The 23,974-nt window shown below is 40.3% G+C and overlaps 1 protein-coding gene across 1 annotated transcript; it reads left to right on the forward strand.

The window, feature by feature from the left end:
• Nucleotides 1-666: 666 nt before the first annotated feature.
• Nucleotides 667-21,687, forward strand: LOC115138242 (bromo adjacent homology domain-containing 1 protein-like). Its single transcript, XM_029674907.2, has 7 exons — nucleotides 667-955; nucleotides 8,420-10,033; nucleotides 14,671-15,068; nucleotides 17,439-17,598; nucleotides 18,032-18,111; nucleotides 18,949-19,040; nucleotides 19,626-21,687. Exons 2-7 carry the CDS (start codon nucleotides 8,440-8,442, stop codon nucleotides 19,813-19,815), a joined length of 2,514 nt encoding a protein of 837 aa, XP_029530767.1. The 5' UTR covers nucleotides 667-955; nucleotides 8,420-8,439; the 3' UTR covers nucleotides 19,816-21,687.
• The last annotated feature ends 2,287 nt before the right edge of the window (nucleotides 21,688-23,974 follow it).

The raw sequence follows: 23,974 nt of genomic DNA on the forward strand, positions 1-23,974 counted from the left end.
GCTTCTTGTCAGTAACACCCACATTTATTCTCCAGGTCTTTAACCGTTTTTCAGAACTTCTTGGGGTTAGACCCACAGAGAGAGAACTGCTCCTTAAGGTAACTAACTTTGGGCGCGTGCCCTACGTGCCCGGTCGATATTCTGCCATGATTACTATACATTTAGTTAACTGTCAAGGCTAAGTTAACAATGAAATAAATGTTAGCTGACATGGCTAATTGAGTTACTGTCAGTGACTGATAGAACAAGGGCTCTAAGCGACAGTTTATGTCACTTATGCGTGGAGCCAGCCCTGCATGGATTTCATTTAGGTTTAAGTAGGCTTATACTTTCATTGTAGGCTGTTGATGGGTGGACATTGGATAGCCTAAAACAATTAACTGAATTTGCTCCATCCCAGGGAGGATTTTGATTGGAAAATCTAGATTTCAAGGTAACACAAATACCGTCGGTGTCATTGGTTTACATTTAGTAAGGAATTGTTCCGATTTGGGTTGATTTAGGAAGAATCATAATTATGCACTTTGCAACAAAGTTTTGCCGTGATATTGATTTCTTCATAGTCTTGGGCGGATGCGTCTCGTGAAGCATGTTTGATTCATGCAGCAAGTTTGTGAAGAAAATAATCTCCGTCGCAGTTAGAGCAGATTGATATGGCCACTGGTAGTTAATTCTGACGTGTCCGTATACTTCGATAATAAACTATCATTGTGAAAATCGTGGCTCTTGGAACGATACTGTTCGTTGTCCCAGCGCAACAGCAGTCTCTTGAATGCAGCGCATGAATATTATCTCTAGCATGCCACTTCGGAAGTAGGTCACCGTTTTACCATGTCTCTGCTCTATTGGGTGCTCGTTTTATTTCACAATTACACGTCGACACTGTTCATCATTCATAAAAAGGTGTAATTTGAAGTAAGAGTGGACTCAAATCGACCATCTATCGTGACCTAAGGTAAAATTATATAGCGCATAATGCATCATATTTAATGTATCGCCTATGTGAGATACGTTGTAATAACATGTTTATAATTGCTTTATTATGCTTGCAGTCAGATGTCATGGTTATTCCTTGCCTGCACCCGCCTGAACCGTTACTTCTGATATTATAGTATAGCCTTAAGAATAGCCCGTGTCGGGAGTCGAACTCAAGAATTTAGAACAGATTTTTTACAGTGCATTATCAATTTCATGATTTGGGTTTAAACGGATTATAATGACTGACTATAATGTTAGGCTAAATGTCCGATTAGTAGGCTAATCGCTCATCTAAATACTGAACACGCATTGAGTCGTGTGAGTTGGCGGTCTAAACTCATAGCCTCGTTGCTCATGGTGGTAAATTAATCTGGTAAATCCAGAACCGTGATAGATATGAGAGTGGTTCAGGTTTATGTGATACGCCCTATGAGAACGGCACTGAAACGGAAGGTCGGTCAAAAAAAAAGAAGCTTTATTGTCACATACACCGGATAGGTGCAGTGAAATGTGTTGTTTTACAGGGTCAGTCATAGTAGAACATAACCCCTGGAGCAAATGAGGGTTAAGTGCCTTGCTCAAGGGAACATCGACAGATTGTTCACCTTCTCGGGCTCAGGCATTCGAACCAGTGACATTTTGGTTACCGAACCAGCAACATTTTGGTTGCTGGCCAAACGCTCCGCTAGACTACCTGGTTCCCTCATCATATCCATGGTCTTCCACCGCTCTCTCCCATTATTGAAAGTTAAAAAGAATATGATATGACATATCATAAACCATATAATATTAAAATGATGATTGTTTTCTTTATCCAAGTTATCCATAAAGTTTTCCTTTTTTAATAACATGCGTGCGTCATTTACACTTCATTCGTTCCATAGCCTGCTGTCTTATCCCAATGAAGCAACTTGATTTGACATCCATAGACAGAAACTCAAAGTGCCTCCTTCTGTTCCCTCATTATCTCTAAATAAAAATGGTCTTTCTGATGTATTGCATGTCATGGTCCTCTGAGTCCACTGGAAATAATGTCCCTTTAAATTGCGGGATGTTTGGAAATGCAAGGCTAAAAATGCAGTCCAGAATCAAGTCAACTGAACATTATTCTGGTTGCATGTACGTCTGCTATAGAATAGGAAAATGCTGAAGAAGGAATAACATCATGCAGAGAGTTGGCTTGTTTTAAGAAGGAAAATGACATTGCATTTTTGGGATTATTTTCTTGATACACATTTTAGTATTGATTTGTAAATTAAATGATTATAACATAAGAAAACAAGATTACCAGAACCACAGGCATCTGTTCAATTTGTTTTTTTTTTGTCATATCTTATTAATTTCTTGACTCAGTAGTGGGTGTTTGCAAAGGTTGCTCTTTGGTTGTAAAAGGTTGGAGGAAACCAGTGCAATGATATTGTGAAGAAAGAAAGGACCAGACCTGGGTTCAGTTAGTATTTGTTTTCTTTCAAATACGGCACTTGATTGAGCTTGCTTGGCACAATGGACTCAATGGAGTAGTCCCAAATGTGCAAACCCCATCTATCCGGCACTCAAGGCAGGCTCAATAAAAGGCATGTATTTGAGTGAACCCACGTCTTTAAGAGTCTTGCATTTGCTAGCAATCATGCATATGATGCATATAGACAAGGGGTATTCTGCATTCCAAAAGGCAATTAATGTAGCCTACATCAAACTTCAGTTCTAATTGATGTGTGAGGAATTTGTGTGAATAACAGAAAAATATATACATAGAATGGCAGGCTGGGGTCCCATAAAGTGCCATATTGTTGGTGTGTATAGAGCCTACTGTTACAAAGTGGTATTTCATACAAAATCCAGCTCCTGTAGTCCTGTTATTGTTTTTAAGACCAGTTATTCATTTGTGCATAAAAAAAACCCATCTCCATTCATGTCATAAGAATTTCCCACTACCTGTACTGGGGGTGATTAGTTAGTTTAGAGTTATGTGTGTTATTCTGCATTGATTTCAGTGGGTAGGCTAATTGTTAGGAAATGGTTTGCTTAGTAGTCACACCAACATTTGAATGGTTGCTGATTGATGATAGGCATTTGTATGATAGAAAACATGAATTGTCATAAGAGAAAGCAGTTAAAGAATGTCCATTCAGACAGTAACTATTGGAGTTTTTCAAGCAGACTATGGATCATATCAGCTTTTAGGTTTTATCTCCATGCGGCCAGTATTGGAAAAAAATACTTCAATCCGGATTGTATGGCATGGATGATCCCTTCAGTGAGTCTAAGATATTAATGGCCTCTGTGGAAAGTTGTGCTTCTCTGGAGTGAGAAGAACAATTTACTCTAGTGTTCTGTGCCTGAGAGAACATACAGTGTGTTCGGAAAGCATTCAGACCCCTTGACTTTACCACAATTTGTCACGTTACAACGTTATTCTAAAATTGATTAAATTGTTTCCCCCCTCATCAACCTACACACAATACCCCATAATGACAAATAAAAACAGTTTTTTAAAATACATTTTAGCAAATTTATCAACAATAAGAAAATGAAAAACCTTATTTACATACAGTTGAAGTTAGAAGTTTACATAGACTTAGGTTGGAGTCATTAAAGGCACAGTCAACTTAGTGTATGTAAACTTCTGACCCCCTGGAATTGTGATACAGTGAATTATAAGTGAAATAATCTGTCTGTAAACAACTCTTGGAAAAATACTTGTGTCATGCACTAAGTAGATGTCCTAACCGACTTGCCCAAACTATAGTTTGTTAACAATAACTTTGTGGAGTGGTTGAAAAACAAGTTTTAACTTTTAAACAGCTTGGAAAATTCCAGAAAATTATGTCATGGCATTAGAAGCTTCTCATTTGAGTCAATTGGAGGTGTACCTGTGGATGTATTTCAAGGCCTACCTTCAAACTCAGTGCCTCTTTGCTTGACATCATGGGAAAATCAAAAGAAATCAGCCAAGACCTCCACAAGTCTGGTTCATCCTTGGGAAAAATTTCCAAACGCCTGAAGGTACCACGTCATCTGTACAAACAATAGTACGCAAGTATAAACACCATGGGACCACGCAGCTGTCATACTTACCGCTCAGAAAGGAGCTCTGTCTCCTTGAGATGAACGTACTTTGGTGCGAAAAGTCCAAATCAATCCCAGAACAACAGCAAAGGACCGTGTGAAGATGCTGGAGGAAACAGGTACAAAAGTATCAAAATCCTCATTAAAACAAGTCCTATATCGACATAACCTGAAAAGGCACCTCAGCAAGGGAAAGCCACTGCTCCAAAACCGCCATAAAAAAAGCCAGACTACAGTTTGCAACTGCACATGGGGACAAAGATTGCACTTTTTTGAGAAATGTCCTCTTGTCTGATGAAACAACATTTGTAACTGTTTTGCCATAATGAGGAAAAAGAGGGAGGCTTGCAAGCCGAAGAACACCATCACAACCGTGAAGCACGGGGGTGGCAGCATCATGTTGTGGGGTGCTTTGCTGCAGGAGGGACTGGTGCACTTCACAAAATAGATAGCATCATGAGGACGGAAAATTATGTGGTTATATTGAAGCAACATCTCAAGACATCAGTCAGGAAGTTAAAGCTTGGTTGTAAAATGGATCTTTCAAATGAACAAGCATACTTCCCAAAGTTGTGGCAAAATTGCTTAAGGATAACAATGTCAAGGTATTGAAGTGGTCATCACAAAGTCCTGACCTAGATCCCATAGACAATTTGAGGTCAGAACTGAACAAGCGTGTGGGAGCAAGGAGGCCTACAAACCTGACTCAGTTTCACCAGCTCTGTCTGGAGGAATGGGCCAAAATTCACCCAACTTACTGTGGGAAGTTTGTGGAAGACCCAAGTTAAATATTTTAAAGGCAATGCTACCAAATACTAATTGAGTTTATGTACATTTCTGACCTACTGGGAATGTGATGAAAGAAGTAAAAGCTGAAATAAATAACTCTCTCTACTATTATTCTGACATTTCACATTCTTAAAACAAAGTGGTGATCCTAACAGAGAGAATCCTAAAACAGAGCATTTTTAAATGTCAGGAATTGTGAAAAACTGAGTTTAAATGTATCTGGCTAAGGTGTATGTAAACTTCAGACTTCAACTCTAGACATTCAGACCCTTTGCTATGAGACTCGAAATTGAGCTCAGTTGCATCTTGTTTCCATTGATCATCCTTGAGATTTTTCTACTTGATACTTGTCCACCTGTGGTAAATTCAATTGATTGGATATTATTTGGCAGGTGCACACCTGTCTGTAGAAGGTTGGCAGTGCATGTCAGAGCAAAACCAAGCCATGAGGTCAAAGTAATTGTCCGTAGAGCTCCAAGACAGTATTGTGTAGAGGAACAGATATGGGGAAGGGTACCAAAATATTTATACAGCATTGAAGGTCCCCAAGAACACAGTGGTCTCCATCATTCTTAAAAATGAAAACATTTGTAACCACCAAGGCTCTTCCTAGAGCGGCTTCCCAGCCATACTGAGCAATTGGGGGAGTAGGGCCTTGGTCAGGGAGGTGAGTAGTAGCCACCCTTTGCCTCGATGACAGCTTAGCACACTCTTGGCATTCTCTTAACCAGCTTCTCCTGGAATGCTTTTCTAACAATCTTGAAGGAGATCCCACATATGCTGAGCACTTGTTGGCTGCTTTTCCTTGACTCTGCGTTCTAACTCAACCATAACCTTCTCAATTGGGTTTAGGTCTGGTGATTGTGGAGGCCAGGTCATCTGATGCAGCACTCCATGACTCTCCTTCTTGAATAAATAGCCCTTACATAGCCTGAATGTGTTTTGGGTCATTGTCCTGTTGAAAAACAAATGATAAGTAAAGGAGTGGAATAAGAATATGTATATATATATATATATAAATATATGGATGAGCAATGAGAGAGTGGCATAGGCAAGATGCAGTAGATGGTGTATAAGACAGTATCTGCATACGAGATGAGTAATGCAAGATATGTAAACATTATTAAAGTGGCATTATTAGTGACTAGTGATCCATTTATTAAAGTGGCCAATGATGTCAAGTCTGTATGTAGGTAACAGCCTCTCTGTGTTAGTGATGGCTGTTTAATGGTCTGATGGCCTTGAGATAGAAGCTGTTTTTCAGTCTCTCGGTCCCAGCTTTGAAGCACCTGTACTGACCTCGCCTTCTGGATGGTAGCGGGGTGAACAGTCAGTGCCTCGGCTGGTTGTTGATCTTTTGACCTTCCTGTGGCATCGGGTGCTGTAGGTGTCCTGGAGGGCAAGTAGTTTGCCCCGGTAATGCGTTGTGCAGACCGCACCACCCTCTGGAGAGCCTTGCTGTTGTGAGCGGTGCAGTTGCCGTACCAGGCGGTGATGCAGCCTGACAGGATAATCTCAATTGTGCATCTGTAAAAGTTTGTCAAGCTTTTAGGTGACAAGCCAAATTTCTTCAGCCTCCTGAGGTTGAAAAGGTGCTGTTGCGCCTTCTTCACCACACTGTCTGTGTGGGTGGACCATTCCAGTTTGTCCGTGATGTGTACGCCAAGGAACTTAAAACTTTCCATCTTCACTACTGTCCCGTCGATGTGGATAGGGGGGTGCTCCCTCTGCTCTTACCTGAAGTCCAAGATCATATTATTTGTTTTTTGGATGTTGAGTAGGAGGTTGTTTTGATGGCACCACACTCTGAGTGCCCTCACTTCCTCCCTGTAGGCTGTCTCGTCGTTGTTGGTAATCAGTCCTACTACTGTTGTGTTTCTGCAAACTTGATGATTGAGTTGGAGGCATGCATGGCCATGCAGTCATGGGTGAATAGGGAGTACTGGAAGGGGCTGAGCACGCACCCTTGTTGGGCCCCAGTGTTGAGGATCAGCGAAGTGGAGATGTTGTTTCCTACCTTTCCTACCTCCCCCAGGTGGTGAGAACCAGGGCCTCTAGCTTAATGATGAGCTTGTGGCGGTCCTCATGAGAGCAAGTTTCATCATAGTGATTGATGGTTTTTACGACTGCACTTGAAGACACTTCAAAAGTTCTTGAAATGTTCTGCATTGACTGACCTTCATGTCTTAAAGTAATGATGGACTGTCGCTGCTCTTTGCATATTTGAACTGTTCTTGCCATAATATGGACTTGGTCTTTTACCAAATACGGCTATCTTCTGTATACTACCCCTAACTTGTCACAACACAACTGATTGGCTCAAACTAATTAAAGAAGGAAATTCATTCTACAAATGTAATTTTATTAAAGGCACACCTGTGAATTGAAATGCATTCCAGGTGACGACCTCATGAAGCTAGTTGAGAGAATGCCAAGAGTGTGCAAAGCTGTCATCAAGGCAAAAGGTGGCTACTTTGAAGAATCTCAAATATAAAATCTATTTTCATTTGTTTAACACTTTTTTGGTTACTACATGATTCCAAATGTGTTATTTCATAGTTGTTATGTCTTCACTATTATTCTACAATGTAGAAAACTGTTCAAAGAAAGAAAAACCCTTGAATGAGTGAGAGTGTCCAAACTTTTGACTGGTACTGTATGTAAAAGTGACATTTCAGTATTTTATTTGTAAAAATGTGCAATTATTTCTAAACCTGTTATTGCTTTGTTATTACAGGGTATTGTGTGTAGATTGATGAGGGTTAAAAAATAGTTTAGGCATTTTAGAATAAGTCTGTAACATAACAAAATGTGGAAAAAGTCAAGGGGTCTGAATAATTTCCGAATGCACTGTAGATCTTTGCCCTTCTAAGAGGTTGTAATAAGCATATGATTTGAATCTTTTTCCATTGAATACACAGTCCCGGTCTGTTCAGTGTTAACTTCTTGGCGCTACCCATCCCGTTAGCGGGATCATTTTCCTCAGCAACCTCTGAATAGCATAGCGCAACAGTCAAATAATATTACTAAAAAATATTAATATTCATAAAATCACAAGTGCAATATTGCAAACCACAGTTTAGCCTTTTGTTAATCCACCTGTCATCTCAGATTTTGAAATTATGCTTTACAGTGAAAGCAATCCAAGCGTTTGTGTAAGTTTATCGATAGCATAGCATAACATGTACACTTAGCATCAGGAAGCTTGGTCACGAAAATGTATATTTCTGTTTTTTTGTATTTGTTGTGTTCATAATAAAAAAGACATCAAATAAAAAATAAAAATAAATGAAAAAAAAACATCCCAAACCTTCCCCTAACCCGGACGACACTGGACTCAAACCAGGATGTCTACTGGCACAGCTAGCACTGCGATGCAGTACCTTAGACCACTGCGCTACTCAGGAGGCCTGGCCCAACACTCTTAACCGCTAAGCTACCTGCCAAATCACTTAAGCATGATTGGAACTACACAATGGGATAGGGCTAAGGGCTAATGGGATAAGTTTTTGCTTTCCATGACTCAATATTGTGTGTGTGTGTGTGTGTGTATGTGTTGATATTTCTATGTCTCCTCCCCCAGGGTCTGTATGAAGGGATGTGATGACCCATGCACGACAGAAGGACTCTCTGAGCAGATACCATCCCGGTAACTCATGGGAGCAGTTCGGGGGGGTGCCACATGCTGAGGCCATGGTGGGAGTCCGGCCTGATCGCCCAAAACTAAAAAGAGGGAGGCCCAAGAAGATCAAGAGGGGCAGAGCGAAAGAGCGCAATGATCTGAGAGTGGTGGAGAAGAAGGAGGAGGAGAAGGACAGGAAGCTGTACCCTCTCAGGGCCAGGACACTGGATCAATGTGAGGGGGACACCCTCAACTGTCGCGTCTTTCTCACCCGTCTGGAGGAGAGTGGTGATGAGGACAAGGCGAGCTGCTTGAAGGGTCGAATAGAAACCAAAGAGGAAGGGAGCCATAACCTGGTGCGTGGAAGGACCAAGCCCTGCAAGTCTAGACAAAATACCTTCAAAGCTTATCAGAAATTGCCGGAATTAAACAAACAATTAAAATTGTTATGCACATTACCTGTTGTGGAGCCTCGCAAACGGAGACTAGCCTCTCTGAATGCGGAGGCTGTGAATAGTCTGCTCTTACATAGAGAATATCCTCAAGGGGCCAGACTCATAAAGAAGCTACAGTCCAATGGGAATCTGGCAAAAGATGCAGTAATTTTGGGACACAACACCCCAAGGGGTCCTAAAGTGGCAAAATCAGACATTTATGTAACTGAAAGTTCCAAACAAAACAAAAAGTCTATGAAGATGGAGGACATGGATCTGCTGAGTCTGTACGGTCCTACCCCCCGGCGTCAGGCCAGTCTCAACGCTGCTGCTTTGCTCAAGATCACCAGCACCTCCTTCAAAGCCAAACACCGGGTGGCTAAGACCAACTGCAAGCAACTGAGTGCAGTACTGAGGACCAAACAGTCGCTGCACCCCAAGCTAAAGAAACAACAGTATCATAAACTCCAACACGGGAAATACCAGACCCATCCACAGCTGGTTCAGAAATGCTGTAATCTTTATAAGAGGGAGTCATTCCACCCCGAACCCCAGTGGGAGGGGATTACAGGGGGGAACGGCTCCATCAGATCTGGCTTCCAGTGTCGAGCCTTGCTGGTCTACCCGATGAAGTCTGTGAAGGAGGAACAGGTCAAGACGCAGTTGACTCCTTCTTTCTACTGCTGCTCCCAAGAAAGGTCAGTGGAGTATTGCCACCAACTGGCCCTGTTCCTCAACCAGAAGAGCTTCGGTGAAGACAAACTTGAGGAGCGTTCGCTCTCCAATAGCTACCTCCCCTCTCCCCGTTCCCTGGCCCACCCACATGCCCTAACCATATGCCCCCATCCTTACCCGTGTTTCTCGGGCTACTACCTCCACTTTTCTCACCATGAAACCTCCTCTACCCTCATGACCTCCGTGAGCTCCATCCCCATGCCCTACCCTCCCTCCTCTGTGGCCCCCATCCTGTTGAGCGAGGCTCCACAACAGGGCTCTCTACCCTCAGGAATCGCCCACCCGGTCTACTGTTATGGAGAATCCTGCCAAATCATTGGATACGCATATAGAGCAGTACCGACGCTAGCCAGCAGGTGCTGTTATAATGCAGGCTGCTCCAGCTGCAGCCACAAGATTAAGATGGGTAAGGGGAGGCAGAAATGCCTATAAATACAGTCACCTCCACAATTATTAGCACCCTTGATAAATATGAGCAAAAATACTGTATAAAATGAATTATACAAATACTGAGCTATATTATATGCTTATTTTTTTTAAAATATTATTTTATACAAATACAATTGCTCAGAGAAAGAGATTTTGCTAAACAAGTAAGTGAAACAAATAAGTTATTGGCATATCTAAAGATTATTATAAATAAGATGTAACAAAATAAAATCTGCATTAACATTCTACTTTTAAAAATGAATCTCAGTTTAAGGAACTGTATTGTGGCCTTCCATGGCTTCCTATTTCACTGGGGTATAAAAATGAGGTAATACACACATATATAATCCCTTTGCCATTCATCATGTGAAAAGGCAAAGAACCAACGAAAAGAGATAAATGGTTGTTAACCTTCAAAAAACAGGCAATGGGAGAGAAAACAATTGCAAAAAAACTGAGTATACCACTTACCAATTTTTGGGCAACAATTAAGAAGTTTAAAACCAGTGGAACAGTGGTAAACTTGCCTGGTAATTGGACGCAAGCGTATCTTGGCCCCACGCACAGTGAGGAAGATGGTTCTGGAGGCAAAGAAAAAACCAAGGGCCAAAGTTGGAGAATTACATTCACCACCTCCATACCAATATGCTCTTTGGAAGGGTTTGCCTTTATTATTAAGAGCAACCAACAATTGTAAATGCCAAACGTATTGGCACTTAGTTTGGAACCAGTGCTATGGTCAGATGACATGAAAATAGAGCTCTTTGGCCATGCACACCAGTGGTGAGTTTGGAGACTAAAGCAGGATGTGTATTCAGAAAAGAAACTCATACCCAGCTAGCAAATAACATTCTGAGAACCATATGTTTCTTAGAGCTTGGTGAGAGTGTGGTTTATTATTTTCTTGGTATTTTATTACTTTACAGAAGTTTCCTAAAAGTTCAAACATGGTTGGATTTAATAAAAATGTTGATAATGTTTTAGGAATCCAACTGGTTTGACATTGGGAATCTTCTCACATTGTCTCTAATGTTCTCAGAACAATGTCCTTCGGTGGAAATGTCAGTAACTCAGCATAACATTTCCTACAGGTTTCCTCATGGTTCTATTTAAAGTCTTGTTCTCAAATTGTTCTGAGAACGTTAAGACAACTTTCCATAAGAAAACGTTAGTAACGTTCAGAGAACGTTCGAAAAATATTATTTAAAAACATATACATTCCGTTCTCAGCGTCATCAAAACTACATGTATATCTCGATCCTCGATCTTGTTAAGTGTTTCAGCCACTAATTGGCCACACCTGATCTTAATGAGTGCCACAATAAAAAATAAATGTGTTTCCATGATTAATGCCTAAGAAAATGAATTTCCATGTGTGACTGGAGTTAGCCTAAGCTAGAAAACAGTTAGCCTAAGCTAGCAGTGTTATTAAAAGTCTTATTGAAACATATTCTCAGAACATAATTTAATAATTAGCTTCAAATAACCTATACATTCTGTTTTCAGAATAAAGCCTCCCAGGGAACCATAGTAAAACGTTATCAGAATCTACCTGCAACCTAAGAATTAACAGAACAGGCTAAATGTTCACGTCAGTTCTCAGAACGTAAAAAAAAAAAAAAAGGTTTTACCAGTCAGGAAACTTATGGCTTCATTCCCAGAACTAGTGAGAAACCAAAAATGTATCTTCCCACAACTTCCAAGGAACCAAATGTGCTAGCTGGGTACCTACTTTAAAATATGGTGGGGGATCTTTGATGTTATGGGGCTGTTTTGCTTCCACTGGTCCTGGGAACCTTGTTAAGGTCAACGGCATCAAGAACTCTACTATGTACCAGGACATTTTAGCCAAAAAACCTGGTTGCCTCTGCCAGGTGGTTCAACTTGGCAACAAGTGGCTCTTCCATCAAGACAACAACCCCAAGCACACATCAATATCTACAAAGAAAGGATTAATTGACCACAAAATCAACATTTTGGCAATGGTCTTCGGACGACAACCCCATTGAAAACCTTTGGTTTGAATGAATTGAAGAGGGCAGTCCATAAGCGCAGACCAAAGGTTATTAAGGATCTGGGAATATTCTGTATGGAGGATCCCTCCCAATATGTCTCCAATCTCAAAAAACATTTTAGAAAATGGCTCAGTGCTGTTATCCTCGCAAGGGAAGGCTACCGGAGTATTAAAAACAGGGTTGCCAATAATTTTTTGATTTATTGTTATCACTTGTTAAACAAAATCTCTTTCTCTGAGCAATTGTATTCATCTAAAATAATGTATTTTTTTTAGTTTACAATATAGCTCAGTATTTGTCAAATTTATTTTATACAGTCTTTTTTTGCTCATCTTTATCAAGGACGCTAATAATTTTGGAAGTGAATGTATACAGTGATAATGATGTGAAATGGCCATGATAGTTGCAGGGTGTTAACCACATGTTTGAGATGGCTCAGTGTCCTTTAAGTCGATCAGTCAAACCAGCAACAATCTGTGGAGAATACTTATGGTTTGACCTTGAGAATACTCCTCACAGGAATGGCAGTTACAGGAAAAGGTTACAGAGAATAAGAAATGTCACATAGGAGGGAAGAATCAACATTTTACAAGAAATTTGTTCAGTCATGTTCTCCGGATTCATTCAGTGGGGTCTAAAAGCCTCGTAGGGTTTAACACCCACATACCTGAACTGAACTTTGTTTCTTTATCCTTGCCCCCCCCTCCCCACTCAACGTACATGGTCAGTGGAGTTCCTTAACCACTGTATCTAGCCATTAGTTGTATGAGTATTCACCACAGATGGTTTAGATAGAATGTACTGTATTTACTACTGAAGCTGAGTAGTGTTCATGCGGAGATGCCAAGCTGTGGTCTTTGATCAACTGAAGTCCAGTTACTCTGAAATCCCAATTGCTCCCAGTGGTCCTCTATATAGGGTCTGTTAATCTTTGTAGCAGAGCTTGGTACTGTACACACATGATGAAGGAAAAAGGAAACCGCACACTGCTCTTGATAGTATCACTGATCTTTAATAAGCTTTACGTATAGCCTCACATCCTTCGTCAGAGCTTTTGTGAGTTAAAAAAAAAGCACCCTTATGTAGACCTAGCCCCACCCACATCCGTTCCACGCATCGAAAGTGGTTGGAGGTGAAAGAAAAACAAATAAGTGTTACCAAATATAACAATATGCATTTCACAAATATTCAAATAAAGTGTGTAAATAAGATGTATTAAACACGTATGTAAAACCACAATGAGGACATAGACCTACAGAGCAAGTTTTCATTAATCATTGGGTACATCGTACGAAAAACATCAGAGTAATCTTAAATAGGGAAATAATTCATGTTCAAATTCACAACATAACATATCATTAAGACCTTTAGGAAATAATGTTTGGAGGGTGAAAATCCGAAAACATTATTTTTTACTCAAGAGTATTATTAATGTCACCTCCCCTATCTGATATCTTAACTTTCTCTATGCCACAAAATCTAAAGGTAGAAATGTCATGCTTTAGGTCATTAAAATGTACTCCGAACTTTTATGTTCACTGATTCTCTGTTTGAGAGAGCGGAAGGTTTTACCGACATAGCACAGCCCACATGGAAATTTAATCATGTAAATAACATGGGTGGTGGAACACGTAATAATGTCATTTATTTGGAACCGTTTTCCTGTATGTGGGTGGCAGAAATATTCACACTTCATCATATTGTTGCACTGTGTGACATGTGACATTTATTGCATCCTCTCTCATCCTTGCTGGCCTTAATGGTCAGGTGAAGCTGCCCCACAGCTTGGTTGATTCCCATGTTTAAAAAAAAGACTCTACATTACATTAGAGTACAATACAGCATCTCTACCTCCTTTGTGCACAGATCCAGTCATGCATCAGATTATGTAGGATAAAGTAATCCTTCTCACCCCCCCCCTTAAAAGACCTAGATGCACTATTGTAAAGTGGCTGTTCCACTGGATGTCATAAGGTGAAAGCACCAATTTGTAAGTCGCTCTGGATAAGAGCGTCTGCTAAATGACTTAAATGTAAAATGTAAATGTAATGTAATAATATACTTCCAGGAATAAACAGAAGTGGTAAATGAGTGCCGATTGAGATGAGAGTCAAGTAGCATAAATGCTATAATAATAAAAAAAAACATATTTAGCGTAATAGGTGGCTAAACGCTATTCACAAAAAAGGTGCATAAAATGCTTTGACCTCAACTGACTGCATCACTTTGTATATTACAGTATCATATCAACTTTAACCAGTTCTCTGATTCCACACTGCCGGTCTGTGGTCCATCAGACCACAATAAATGGACATCTCTGTCATTCTGATGTGCATTTGTGGCCTGCTGTTTCAGCCTTGTGCCTCACAGCTACAATTAATACAGGGGATACAGATAGGCAGTCTAATCTCTACTGCATGCAGCGTCGGTGTTTCTATATCAGTAGTGCTGAAACAGAGTGGGCTCACCATGACAGGAAAGGAGAGGATGAGTCTAGAGTTTTTGTGAGGGTCTATGTTAGGGTGCGTGTGGGTGCATGTGTGTGTGTGTTTACGAGACTGGTCACTCCAGTGTCTGACAGCTCCAATTCTCCCTACAGAAGACTACTCCTCGTCTCTGGAGGACCACAGCTCCTCCTCTGTCCCAGCCTCCCCCGCACCCCGGCCCCTCTCCGGCTGCCCCGCCAGCCCCAGCACTCCCCCAGCTGCCCAATCAGTGGCCTGCTTTCAGACCTCTCTATCAGACCCCAGCCAACTGCAGATCCCGCTGCAGGTGATCCGGGAGTGCCCTCAGAGTGCCAAGCCACCCAGCAACTCTCTGTCTGGGGTGAGCAGCGGCTCGTGTTCCGTCTGCCCCCACATTCAAGACAAGCAGCAGCTGGGGCCCGCCGGCCTCGCAGCCTGCAGAGCTGCCAAGCAGCAGAGGTTCACCCGTCGCCGGGCAACCAATGGTTGGCTGCCCGTGGGCATGCCCTTCGAGAGGGAGGTATTCACTGTGGTACGTGTTGCAGTGTTAAAGGGATAATCCACCCCCAGAAATAAAAATCATGAAACTCCTGTCAATTCGGTGAAAGCCTATGTTTAATCAGTAGGTAAAGTGATAATATTCCAGTGATTTAACTTCTAAGTGGTCCGTCTGTGAAATCAGGAAATCATGTAGGAACGCATTATAGCTACTGTACATGGTTCTCGTCACTGGAGATAGGGGATCACACTATCACATCCAATAATGCTTTTAAAACAATTACCTGCACTCCAGATCACCAAATCAGCCAATAGATGGAATGGGCATACTTGTCTATAACAGCGATTCTCAACTTTTGCGACGATTTGAATGGGTTGCGGTTGTCATTTAAAAATAATAATAATGATAATGATTTTATGAATAAATACTACAGTCTGAACTTGAGTGACTTAAACCAGGTAGAACGTTTGTAGAATAAAAAAATAAAAAAAATTTCTCTCTGAACAATCTTTCTTTAATAACAGTATTTTTAATATAGAGCTATTAGCAGTGCCATTTTGGTTTATTTTGTGGTCTCAAACTATGAGTTTATTAACATTCTTCATCAATAATATGGGCAAAATTTTATTATTGACAATAAAAGGGGTGGGAAGGGTGTTCCCTTGTCATGTAATTGCTACATTTAATATCAATATAGCATTTAAAATATATTGAAGAAATGGATAAATGCAACATGTAAAGTTTTGTTCCCATGTTTCATGAGCTGAGATAAAAGATCACAGAAATATTCCATATTCACTAAAAGCTTATTTCTCTCAAATGTTGTGAACAAATTTGTTAACATTCCTGTTAGTGAGCATTTCTCCTTTGCCAAGATAATCCATCTACCTGACAGGTGTGGCATATCAAGAAGCTGATTAAACAGCATGATTATTACACAGGTGCAGCTTGTGCTGGGAATAATAAAATGTGCAGTTTTGAGGGTGTGTGCAATTGGCATGCTGACTGCAGGAATGTCCACCAAAGTTGTTGACAAATAATTGAATGTAAATTTCTCTACCATAAGCTTCCAACTTCGTTTTACAGAATTTGGCAATACGTCTAACCGGCCTCAAAACCATAGACAACGTGTAATCACGCCAGCCCCAGGACCCCCACATCCTTCTTCTTCACCTGCGGGATCGTCTGAGGGGGTGCTGAGGAGTATTTATGTCTATAATAATGTCCTTTTGTAGAGAAAAAATTATTCTGATTGGCTGGACCTGGCTCCCCAGTGGGTGGGCATATGCCCTCCCAGGCTGACTCATGGCTGCACCCTTGCCCAGTCCTGTTAAATCAATATCCCAGTCCTGTGAAATCAATCAATTTATTATTTTAATTGACTGATTCACTTACATGAACTGTCAAATCTTTGAAATTGTTGCATGTTGCGTCTATATTTTTGATCAGTATAGGTTTCCAGATTGTGTTTTGGCAATTTTTTTCTTCTTCAAATATTGGGTCACGACTGAGACAACCTGGTTCGATTTGGGTCCCGAGGCAAAACCAGTTGAGAACCACTGGTCTAGAACACATCCAACCGTTTATATCGTCACAAGAAAGCATATTTTGATTAAATGTGCTCAATCTAAACAGTGCACCAAATGTTCAATTCAGTTTCTCCTTCAAGTACCATCTCGCAATGCGCCCTGTTTGCCTGTGGGAAATGTGGGAAAGGGCCATTGTTCCCACAGCAATGTACTCTGCACTTGATCTGGGCAGAGAGGAACTGCAAGTTGAACTCAGTGAGATAAACTTCTAAATGGATAGAGCAATTTGTTTAGGTCATTTTCCAGCTAGCTAGCTACTTTACATGCTGATATTTACTCTGGTATTATTGTACGTAGCTATGTTTGCTAGCTTCTTTTGCAATTTGGAAATTGCTGTGGAAATCTGTCGCAGCTCAAGTCGACTACAAAACCGACATCGTAATGCTCTCTCTCTGGGCTAGCTACAATGTTGGTTTTGTAGTCGACTTGAGCTGCAACAGATTTCCACAACGATTTTCACATTGCAACAAAATAAAAAAGAATTCACATGTTGCTACCAACCTTTGTTATAACAACAAAATGAAACATTTCTTCACCCAAAAATATTTCTTTCACATTTTAGTGTTAATTTAACAATGTTCAACATTGGAATTAGTGGTTTGGGGTGGATTATTCCTTTAAGGGATATTGGTTGTACCTTGTAAGGTAACTTGCTGAGGCTACAGAATATTATATTTAGTACTGTAAAGACAAACTTTGTCTGTATGCATGTATGATATTATTACACATCATGTGCTTAGCATGTGCTTGCATGTACTAATAACATTGCTAATAGTATGTGGCAACAATGGTTATATATTGAATATGTTTCCAGGGGGAAGAGACAACAGTGTTGCGCAAATGTTTTGAAGGGGTCACGCGGGATGGGGAGGTCATCTGGGTTCGAGACACAGTCCTGCTGCGCTCTGGCCCCAGGAAGAAGTATCTGCCCTACATAGCCAAAATCTCAGCCCTATGGGAGGACTCAGAATCCGGTGAGGCACTACCTTTTTTACATAAATCTAAACTGACACAGATGGATGAAAAACGAAACTATAGCCATGTTTAAAACCATAGACCCACAGGTTCAAATAGTATTGATTTTGTTTGAAATACTTCAGATTGAGCGTGCCTTGCACAATGGAACTAATGGAATAGCCCCAAAAGTACAAAACCCGACCATCTTTTGTTCCAGGCAGGAATAAATTGCTCAAAACATTAGAATGAAAACAAATACCATTTGAACCAAGGTTTGTTAAACAGACCATTGTTTGCTGCATAATCATTTAGAGAATGTGACAAAACGTGAAATATTATGAATAGGATCCCTACCCATCACCGGATGGAAATCCTACCCATCATAATTCGATACAACTTCAGTTATCCTCTTTTCACTCTGAAAATTGCACTGTCTGTGTGTATCCTTAGAAGAGATGATGATGAGTCTGTTTTGGTACTACCGCCCAGAACACACACAGGGAGGCCACAATCCCAGCACACACTGTGAGGTGAGTTTGCAGAAGCTGAGTTCATACTGTGTGGCTGCAATCCACAATGTTTGTCCAGCCCCAGCCTGGTTCTCCGCAGGGAATGAGATGGCAAACACATTGCTTCCGTTGAATTATGTATTTCCTGGAGAAATAGGCTACAGGCTTCCCGTTGTCAATATCCCTCAGGAACAAACAGACTTTGTTCACCCAGGCTAGAAATAATAAACAGCAGCCTTATTCACAACCCACTGGGCACAGATGTCAATTCAACATTTATTCCACGTTAGTTCAATGTAATTTCATTGAAATGACGTGGAAACAACGTTGATTCAATCAATGTGTGCCCAGTGGAAATGATCTGCGGGAGAGCTTGTAGGGAGAAAAACGTTTTGAAACAGGGAGGCACTAACTGAACTTGTCCAACATAGCGGGGAGGGTCTCCTTGAAAGTGCCACCAGAGTGGTACGGCCTGATTTTCATGACCTGTTGTAAAACATTTTGCTGCAATGTGCCCTACTTAATACCCTAGGCCCTTGAGAAGACCAAAGCTACTGCTTTGCTCTACTAAAGCCTCTGTAAGGATAACTAGCTAGGATTAAAACAAGACACACTTTTTTTAATCTCCCATGATTGTGTGATTTCCTGATGGTAAGTGGGTCTTGGTGATGATGTCAGATACACATAGTTACAAGATTCCTCTTCATATTAAAGGGATAGTTCAGTTATGACATATTTTGATACATGTACATATGTAAAATTGCTGAAATATCCCTTTAAGCAAGGTATTTGTTTTGGTTCATAAGTGAAGATTCATGCATCATTTTCTTCAGTCTTGTCACCTGACCTTGTTTCCAGAATGAGATTTTTGCATCTCGTCATCAGGACCAGAACAGTGTGGCCTGCATTGAAGACAAGTGCTACGTTTTGACGTTAGCACAGTACTGTAGGTAAGGTGTCTGTTTTTCGCTGATGGAAGTTGGGCGTGAGAATCAATAGGATGTGGGAGCCACATGATGTTGAGTGGATTGTATTACATATCTGTTGCATTGTATTTGTTCACTTTTATTTTTCTCTGTGAGCTATTCTAAGATGTTAAAGGGCAATTCCGCCACTTTTCACCCTCATATTCATTATCTCCAGCACCATACCAGTGTCTAGATATGTAAAAACTATGTGTTTCTATGATCTGTGATTAAAAAGACAAGAAAAAAATGCTTCTCTGTGTCATCACAAGGTAGTATTAAAAGTACGAAAAACAGTGATTTTCAAAACCATCAACGAGTTCCTAGCCACAGGGAGGGTATTTTCATGCTCTCCATGCAGCGCGAAACTCTTCGTTTTTGAAAATCATTAACTTCTGACGAGGTCATCGGAAGGAACATTTTAAATGTTATATATTTTTCTACAAAACATAGAAATGTACCGTTTTCACATATGTAGACACTGGTATTTTGCTGGAGATAATGAAAATGAGGTTAAAAAACTGTGGAATTTCCATTTAAGCATTTGGGTGGTTTGACATGGTATTTCAGATTTTGTGCCTTCGTGAAATGTCGCGGGAAGGGTCTCCCTGAAAGTGCCACCAGAATGGTACGGCCTTGTGTTGAATACGGCACCTCTGCCCACCGCTGTGTGCCCACGGACATCGACCCCAACCTGGTGTTCGTCTGTCGCCACGTCTACGACTGCCGCTACGGGCGCATCCTGAAGAACCTGCAGTAGCACTTGTGAGGACAGTGGTAGAAGGAAGGAATATTAAACAGTGAAAGAAGAGGTTAAAAATACACTAGTTTGTTCTTTCCTCAGAATCCTCACCAAAAGCGCCAGTTGAGACAGATCAAGCCACTCTGTTTTGAGAGGGGTGTGAGATGTCAACAGTTTTAGGCTGAGTAAGTCTCAATGTCTGGAAGTGTTTTTGCTCAATGTCTCTCTCTCTCACTCTCTCTCTCTCAAGTCCTGTGGGTCACAATTGGTCCCAAGCACAAATCCCCTTTTTTGTTTTTACTACTTTGCCAAATGATGATTTTATTTTTGCTTCATCCCATTCCTTTGCCTATAAATATGTGGGTTAGTAGTCACGTTTTGTGTTGATAGATGGTACGAGTTAAGACTTGTTTTGGATTTAACGGGATGACTCATAAATTAAATGAAGGCCTAACACTTTTATCTGTAATGATTTAGTCTTGAATTTAAATTTTAATTGGCTTAAATGCATAGAGAAATATGTATTTATATATGGAGAAAATCTAATTTATTTTTAAAGTAATTTAAAGAGTGAATTATTTAGACTTTTCAAAACGAGAAATTATCCAGGCGTTTGCCAACAGTGACTCGCTCTCTGCACTGTCTTAGAGGTAAAGTACCTGTGAATCCCAAACCAGCCCCTCGCCCTTACCAACTCACTCAGAGGTGCCCTTCGTTGTCATGCCCTCCGTTGTCATGGGCTGCTGAAGAAATTCCTAGGGGGACTTCTAGAGGAAATAAACCCATCAACTTTGGTACACACTTGTGACTTGAATCGTGCAATTCATGTTTCACATTTAAATAATAATTTAAATAATTATATGAGCAGGAAATTCTAATGAACAAATTCCCCTTATTGTCTTAGAAGATATAAGCCTCAGTAACAGTTAACAGATTACATAGAATTGTTGAGGTAATTTATTTGGTGAACGTGCACATGGAGGGCAGAAAGGAAAGGACTGTTTTTTTTTGATTCAGCATATGAATGACCGGTGACTCTTAACTGGAAGGGCCACCCCAAGATAATGTTTTTGCCCTACTACCCTGCCTTGAATTGACCAATGAACAAGTGTTCATTGCCCTTGAGCAAGGTAGTTAACCCCCAACAATAACTGCTTCCCGGGCGCCGATGACGTCGATTAAGGCATCCCCTGTGGAAGACACATTTCGGTTGAATGCATTCACTTGTGCAATTGACTACTTTCCAAGAAAAGTAGGACAACATTATTGTTATTTAATATATTTTTTAAATGCCATTTTTTCTGGTAAATTCTGTTAATTGATAACAAATGGATTTACCAAAAAGGGAATAGAAGGAGTGTAAAATGTCAAATTCAACTTATTCACCAGTGTAGAAAACTCTGAATTCCATATTTCTTATGTGCATATGTTACAAGTTTTAGCATGGAGTTTCTGGGAATTCTTGGAAAGGATATTCATAGCACAGAGTGTTTGTATCATTTAACATGGACCTGTGTAATATAAAACAATATTTAAATGGAATAAATAATATATGATTTTGAATCCAAGAGTTTAATTTGACGAGATTGCAAAGTCAGTCTGACTAATCTTTGCGTGTGCATGACATTGTTAAGTTCTTACAAATTAACATCAGTAACTAACTCTCATTTAGCTCCTGAACGGAGTTGACTTTCTAATAAAAATCTTTCTGCTTTTAAAGGGCAACTCCATCACTTTTCAACCTCATTTTCATTATCTCCAGCACCATACCCGTGTCAACGTATGTAAAAAAGAATATTTTTTTATTTTTATAGAACAATTGCAAAAAGTTACAAAGTTCTACAAAGTTTAAAACCGTGATTTTCAAACACTATGAAATTCAAAGTGATGTGGGGAGCAAGAAAATACCCTCTCTTACGGTTTGACTTCCTTCGCATTTAAAAACTGGATGAAAGGTGATTACAGAGAGGCATTTGTTAGGACCTTTCTTATTATCTGGAGATTATGAATATGAGGTTGGAAAGTGGTGGAATTGCTCTTTAACTTTCTCCTGGTTCAGTGAGATGAGCTGTTGAACAACCTGAGAAGCGTACTAAGACAAACCCACCACATGGTGTCCTGCTAGGTCTGCTTTCAGTGATTAATTCAACATAATTTTGTCTTCTGACACATACAATAATGGATGTCTCCATAGGCCGTATGTATCAAGCGTCTCAGAGTAGGAGTAGTTTAAGGATCAGTTTGGGCTTTTAGATTACAGTGAATAAGGTTACATGGACGGGGCAAGCTGATCCAAGATCAGCACTTCTTTGAGACAACTGATATGTACGGACACAGAAGTTTACATTAATTTAATTAATATTGATCCTCAAATCCGATAAAATATTGGAACGATAAAAGGTACTCTTTTATCATATGTTGACCTTTCATAGTTTCCTCATGACACCTTTTTGAGTGTCACAAAAAGGTAATGCCCCGTGCTTACAACAGCCCTTTGATGTCTTATGCCACTTTAATGTGTAATCCACCTTTCCTTGTGAATTAATGGTGGCCATTCATATATTCTTATTGAGTGGATCAAGGACTCTTGGAAATCCAATATAGTAATTAGCAACCCAGTATCACAGATTATTGTGAAATAGACACAAGTTGCTTATTGGAACTTTGTGACAGACACACAAAGATGTGATTTTTTTTTAATGTGCATTACACAATTTTCTATACAGTTAATTTCAATCACAGATAAAGACAGTAGGTTACTTAAGACAGAAACAATAGGCGGACGGTTGGTTGGGCTTATAACGCGAATGTCTAGCAACACAAATGATTTTCTCTCATTACGGACAACTTTAGCTTATTAGCAACTTTGCAGCTACTTAGCATGCTAGCTAACCCTTCCCCTAACCTTAACCCTTTAACCTAACTCCATTTGCATGTCTAACAGCCTGCATGTTTGATAAAAGCTTATTAAGGGTAAACTACTTACAGTTTAATCGCCTTATTGATCTATTACCTTGGGGTTGTTTGTGTGTGTGTCTGTGTGCATGTTCCCTCACTTGTGTATGTGTCCATTTGTGTTCATTCCCCTCATACCTCGCAGGCTATTGCAGTGAAATACTTTTACAAGTTCCCCAGTGAAAATTGACTTCAGTCGGTCTGTTTCCGTGCACAGATGTTGTACACAGTTTAAGTCAATGACAGTAGAACTCTATCTACACTTGAGATAGAGTACACCTGCAAGAAAATGGAGTACACCTGCAAGGTCACTCATCCCATTTTCAGCTGATCTTCAATTTGGAGTGGCTGTCTTCGCTTTCTTTAGAAAAAACATTGGTCCATTGATTCAATCGTTTGCGACTTAGAGTGCCTTTTATTTCCAGATGCTCTTGAGGCTAATTCAAGGACTCGGTGTAATATTGTTTTTCCGTATTTCGAGAAATGTAATTTGCTACCACTTCGCTTGTTATGTCAATTTGGTCGGGAAACAAACTGCTGGTGGCCTGGTTTCCTTCTAACCCCATCAAAAAAGTACCAAAGAGCAGAATGCTCAGTTCTTAAGGCGTGCACACATAGCACCGATTGTGGATCTAGCATTTGTGTCTGGGTGTGCACTCGGTTCAGACTTGGGGGGAGTGAAGAAGGGTACAGACATAATTAGGCATTTAAGATATTTAAATATTGTCTTTCACGATGTGGCCGATTAATTTGTCATATTCACCGGAAATTAAGTAAATTATGTGATCTGTAGAAATGTATTTCTCCATCCTAGGGCATGTGGTATAGGCTACCAGACATTAAATGTGTCTGATAATGATAGCTTTCTGAACTATAATGGAAGGGTTGGCATAGGATATAAATCCGTATAGCTCAGACACACTGGTAGGATTGTCAAATGTTTGCCTGCCGACAGCACTTATGACCTCCGTACAGAGTGTCAAGCAGTCAATATTTATTGTGTTCACACAAAAAAACCTTGAAGTAGTCAGCTACTCGGCCTTGTTAAAATACTCTATCCAGAAGGTGCCAGTAGCGTTGTTTCGCAATGCATGTCTGGGTGTGTTGCTTAATTCATGGTCTAGATGCCAATATTATCAAGTTGGCTACAGTAGCTGTGCTAATGTTGCTATTTTGTAGAAAGCCCTTGTTGATACTAGCGAGATGGCCACAGCTCGATAAC

The sequence above is a fragment of the Oncorhynchus nerka genome, linkage group LG12 (genome assembly GCF_034236695.1).
Source record: "Oncorhynchus nerka isolate Pitt River linkage group LG12, Oner_Uvic_2.0, whole genome shotgun sequence".
Taxonomy (NCBI): domain Eukaryota; kingdom Metazoa; phylum Chordata; class Actinopteri; order Salmoniformes; family Salmonidae; genus Oncorhynchus; species Oncorhynchus nerka.

Coding starts and splice junctions, on each gene's coding strand:
- LOC115138242 (XM_029674907.2), top strand. CDS start 8,440: ATGACCCATGCACGACAGAAGGACTCTCTGAGCAGATACCATCCCGGT. Junction 10,034..14,670: donor CAGCCACAAGATTAAGATGG/GTAAGGGGAGGC, acceptor TTCTCCCTACAG/AAGACTACTCCTCGTCTCTG. Junction 18,112..18,948: donor ATCCCAGCACACACTGTGAG/GTGAGTTTGCAG, acceptor CCTTGTTTCCAG/AATGAGATTTTTGCATCTCG.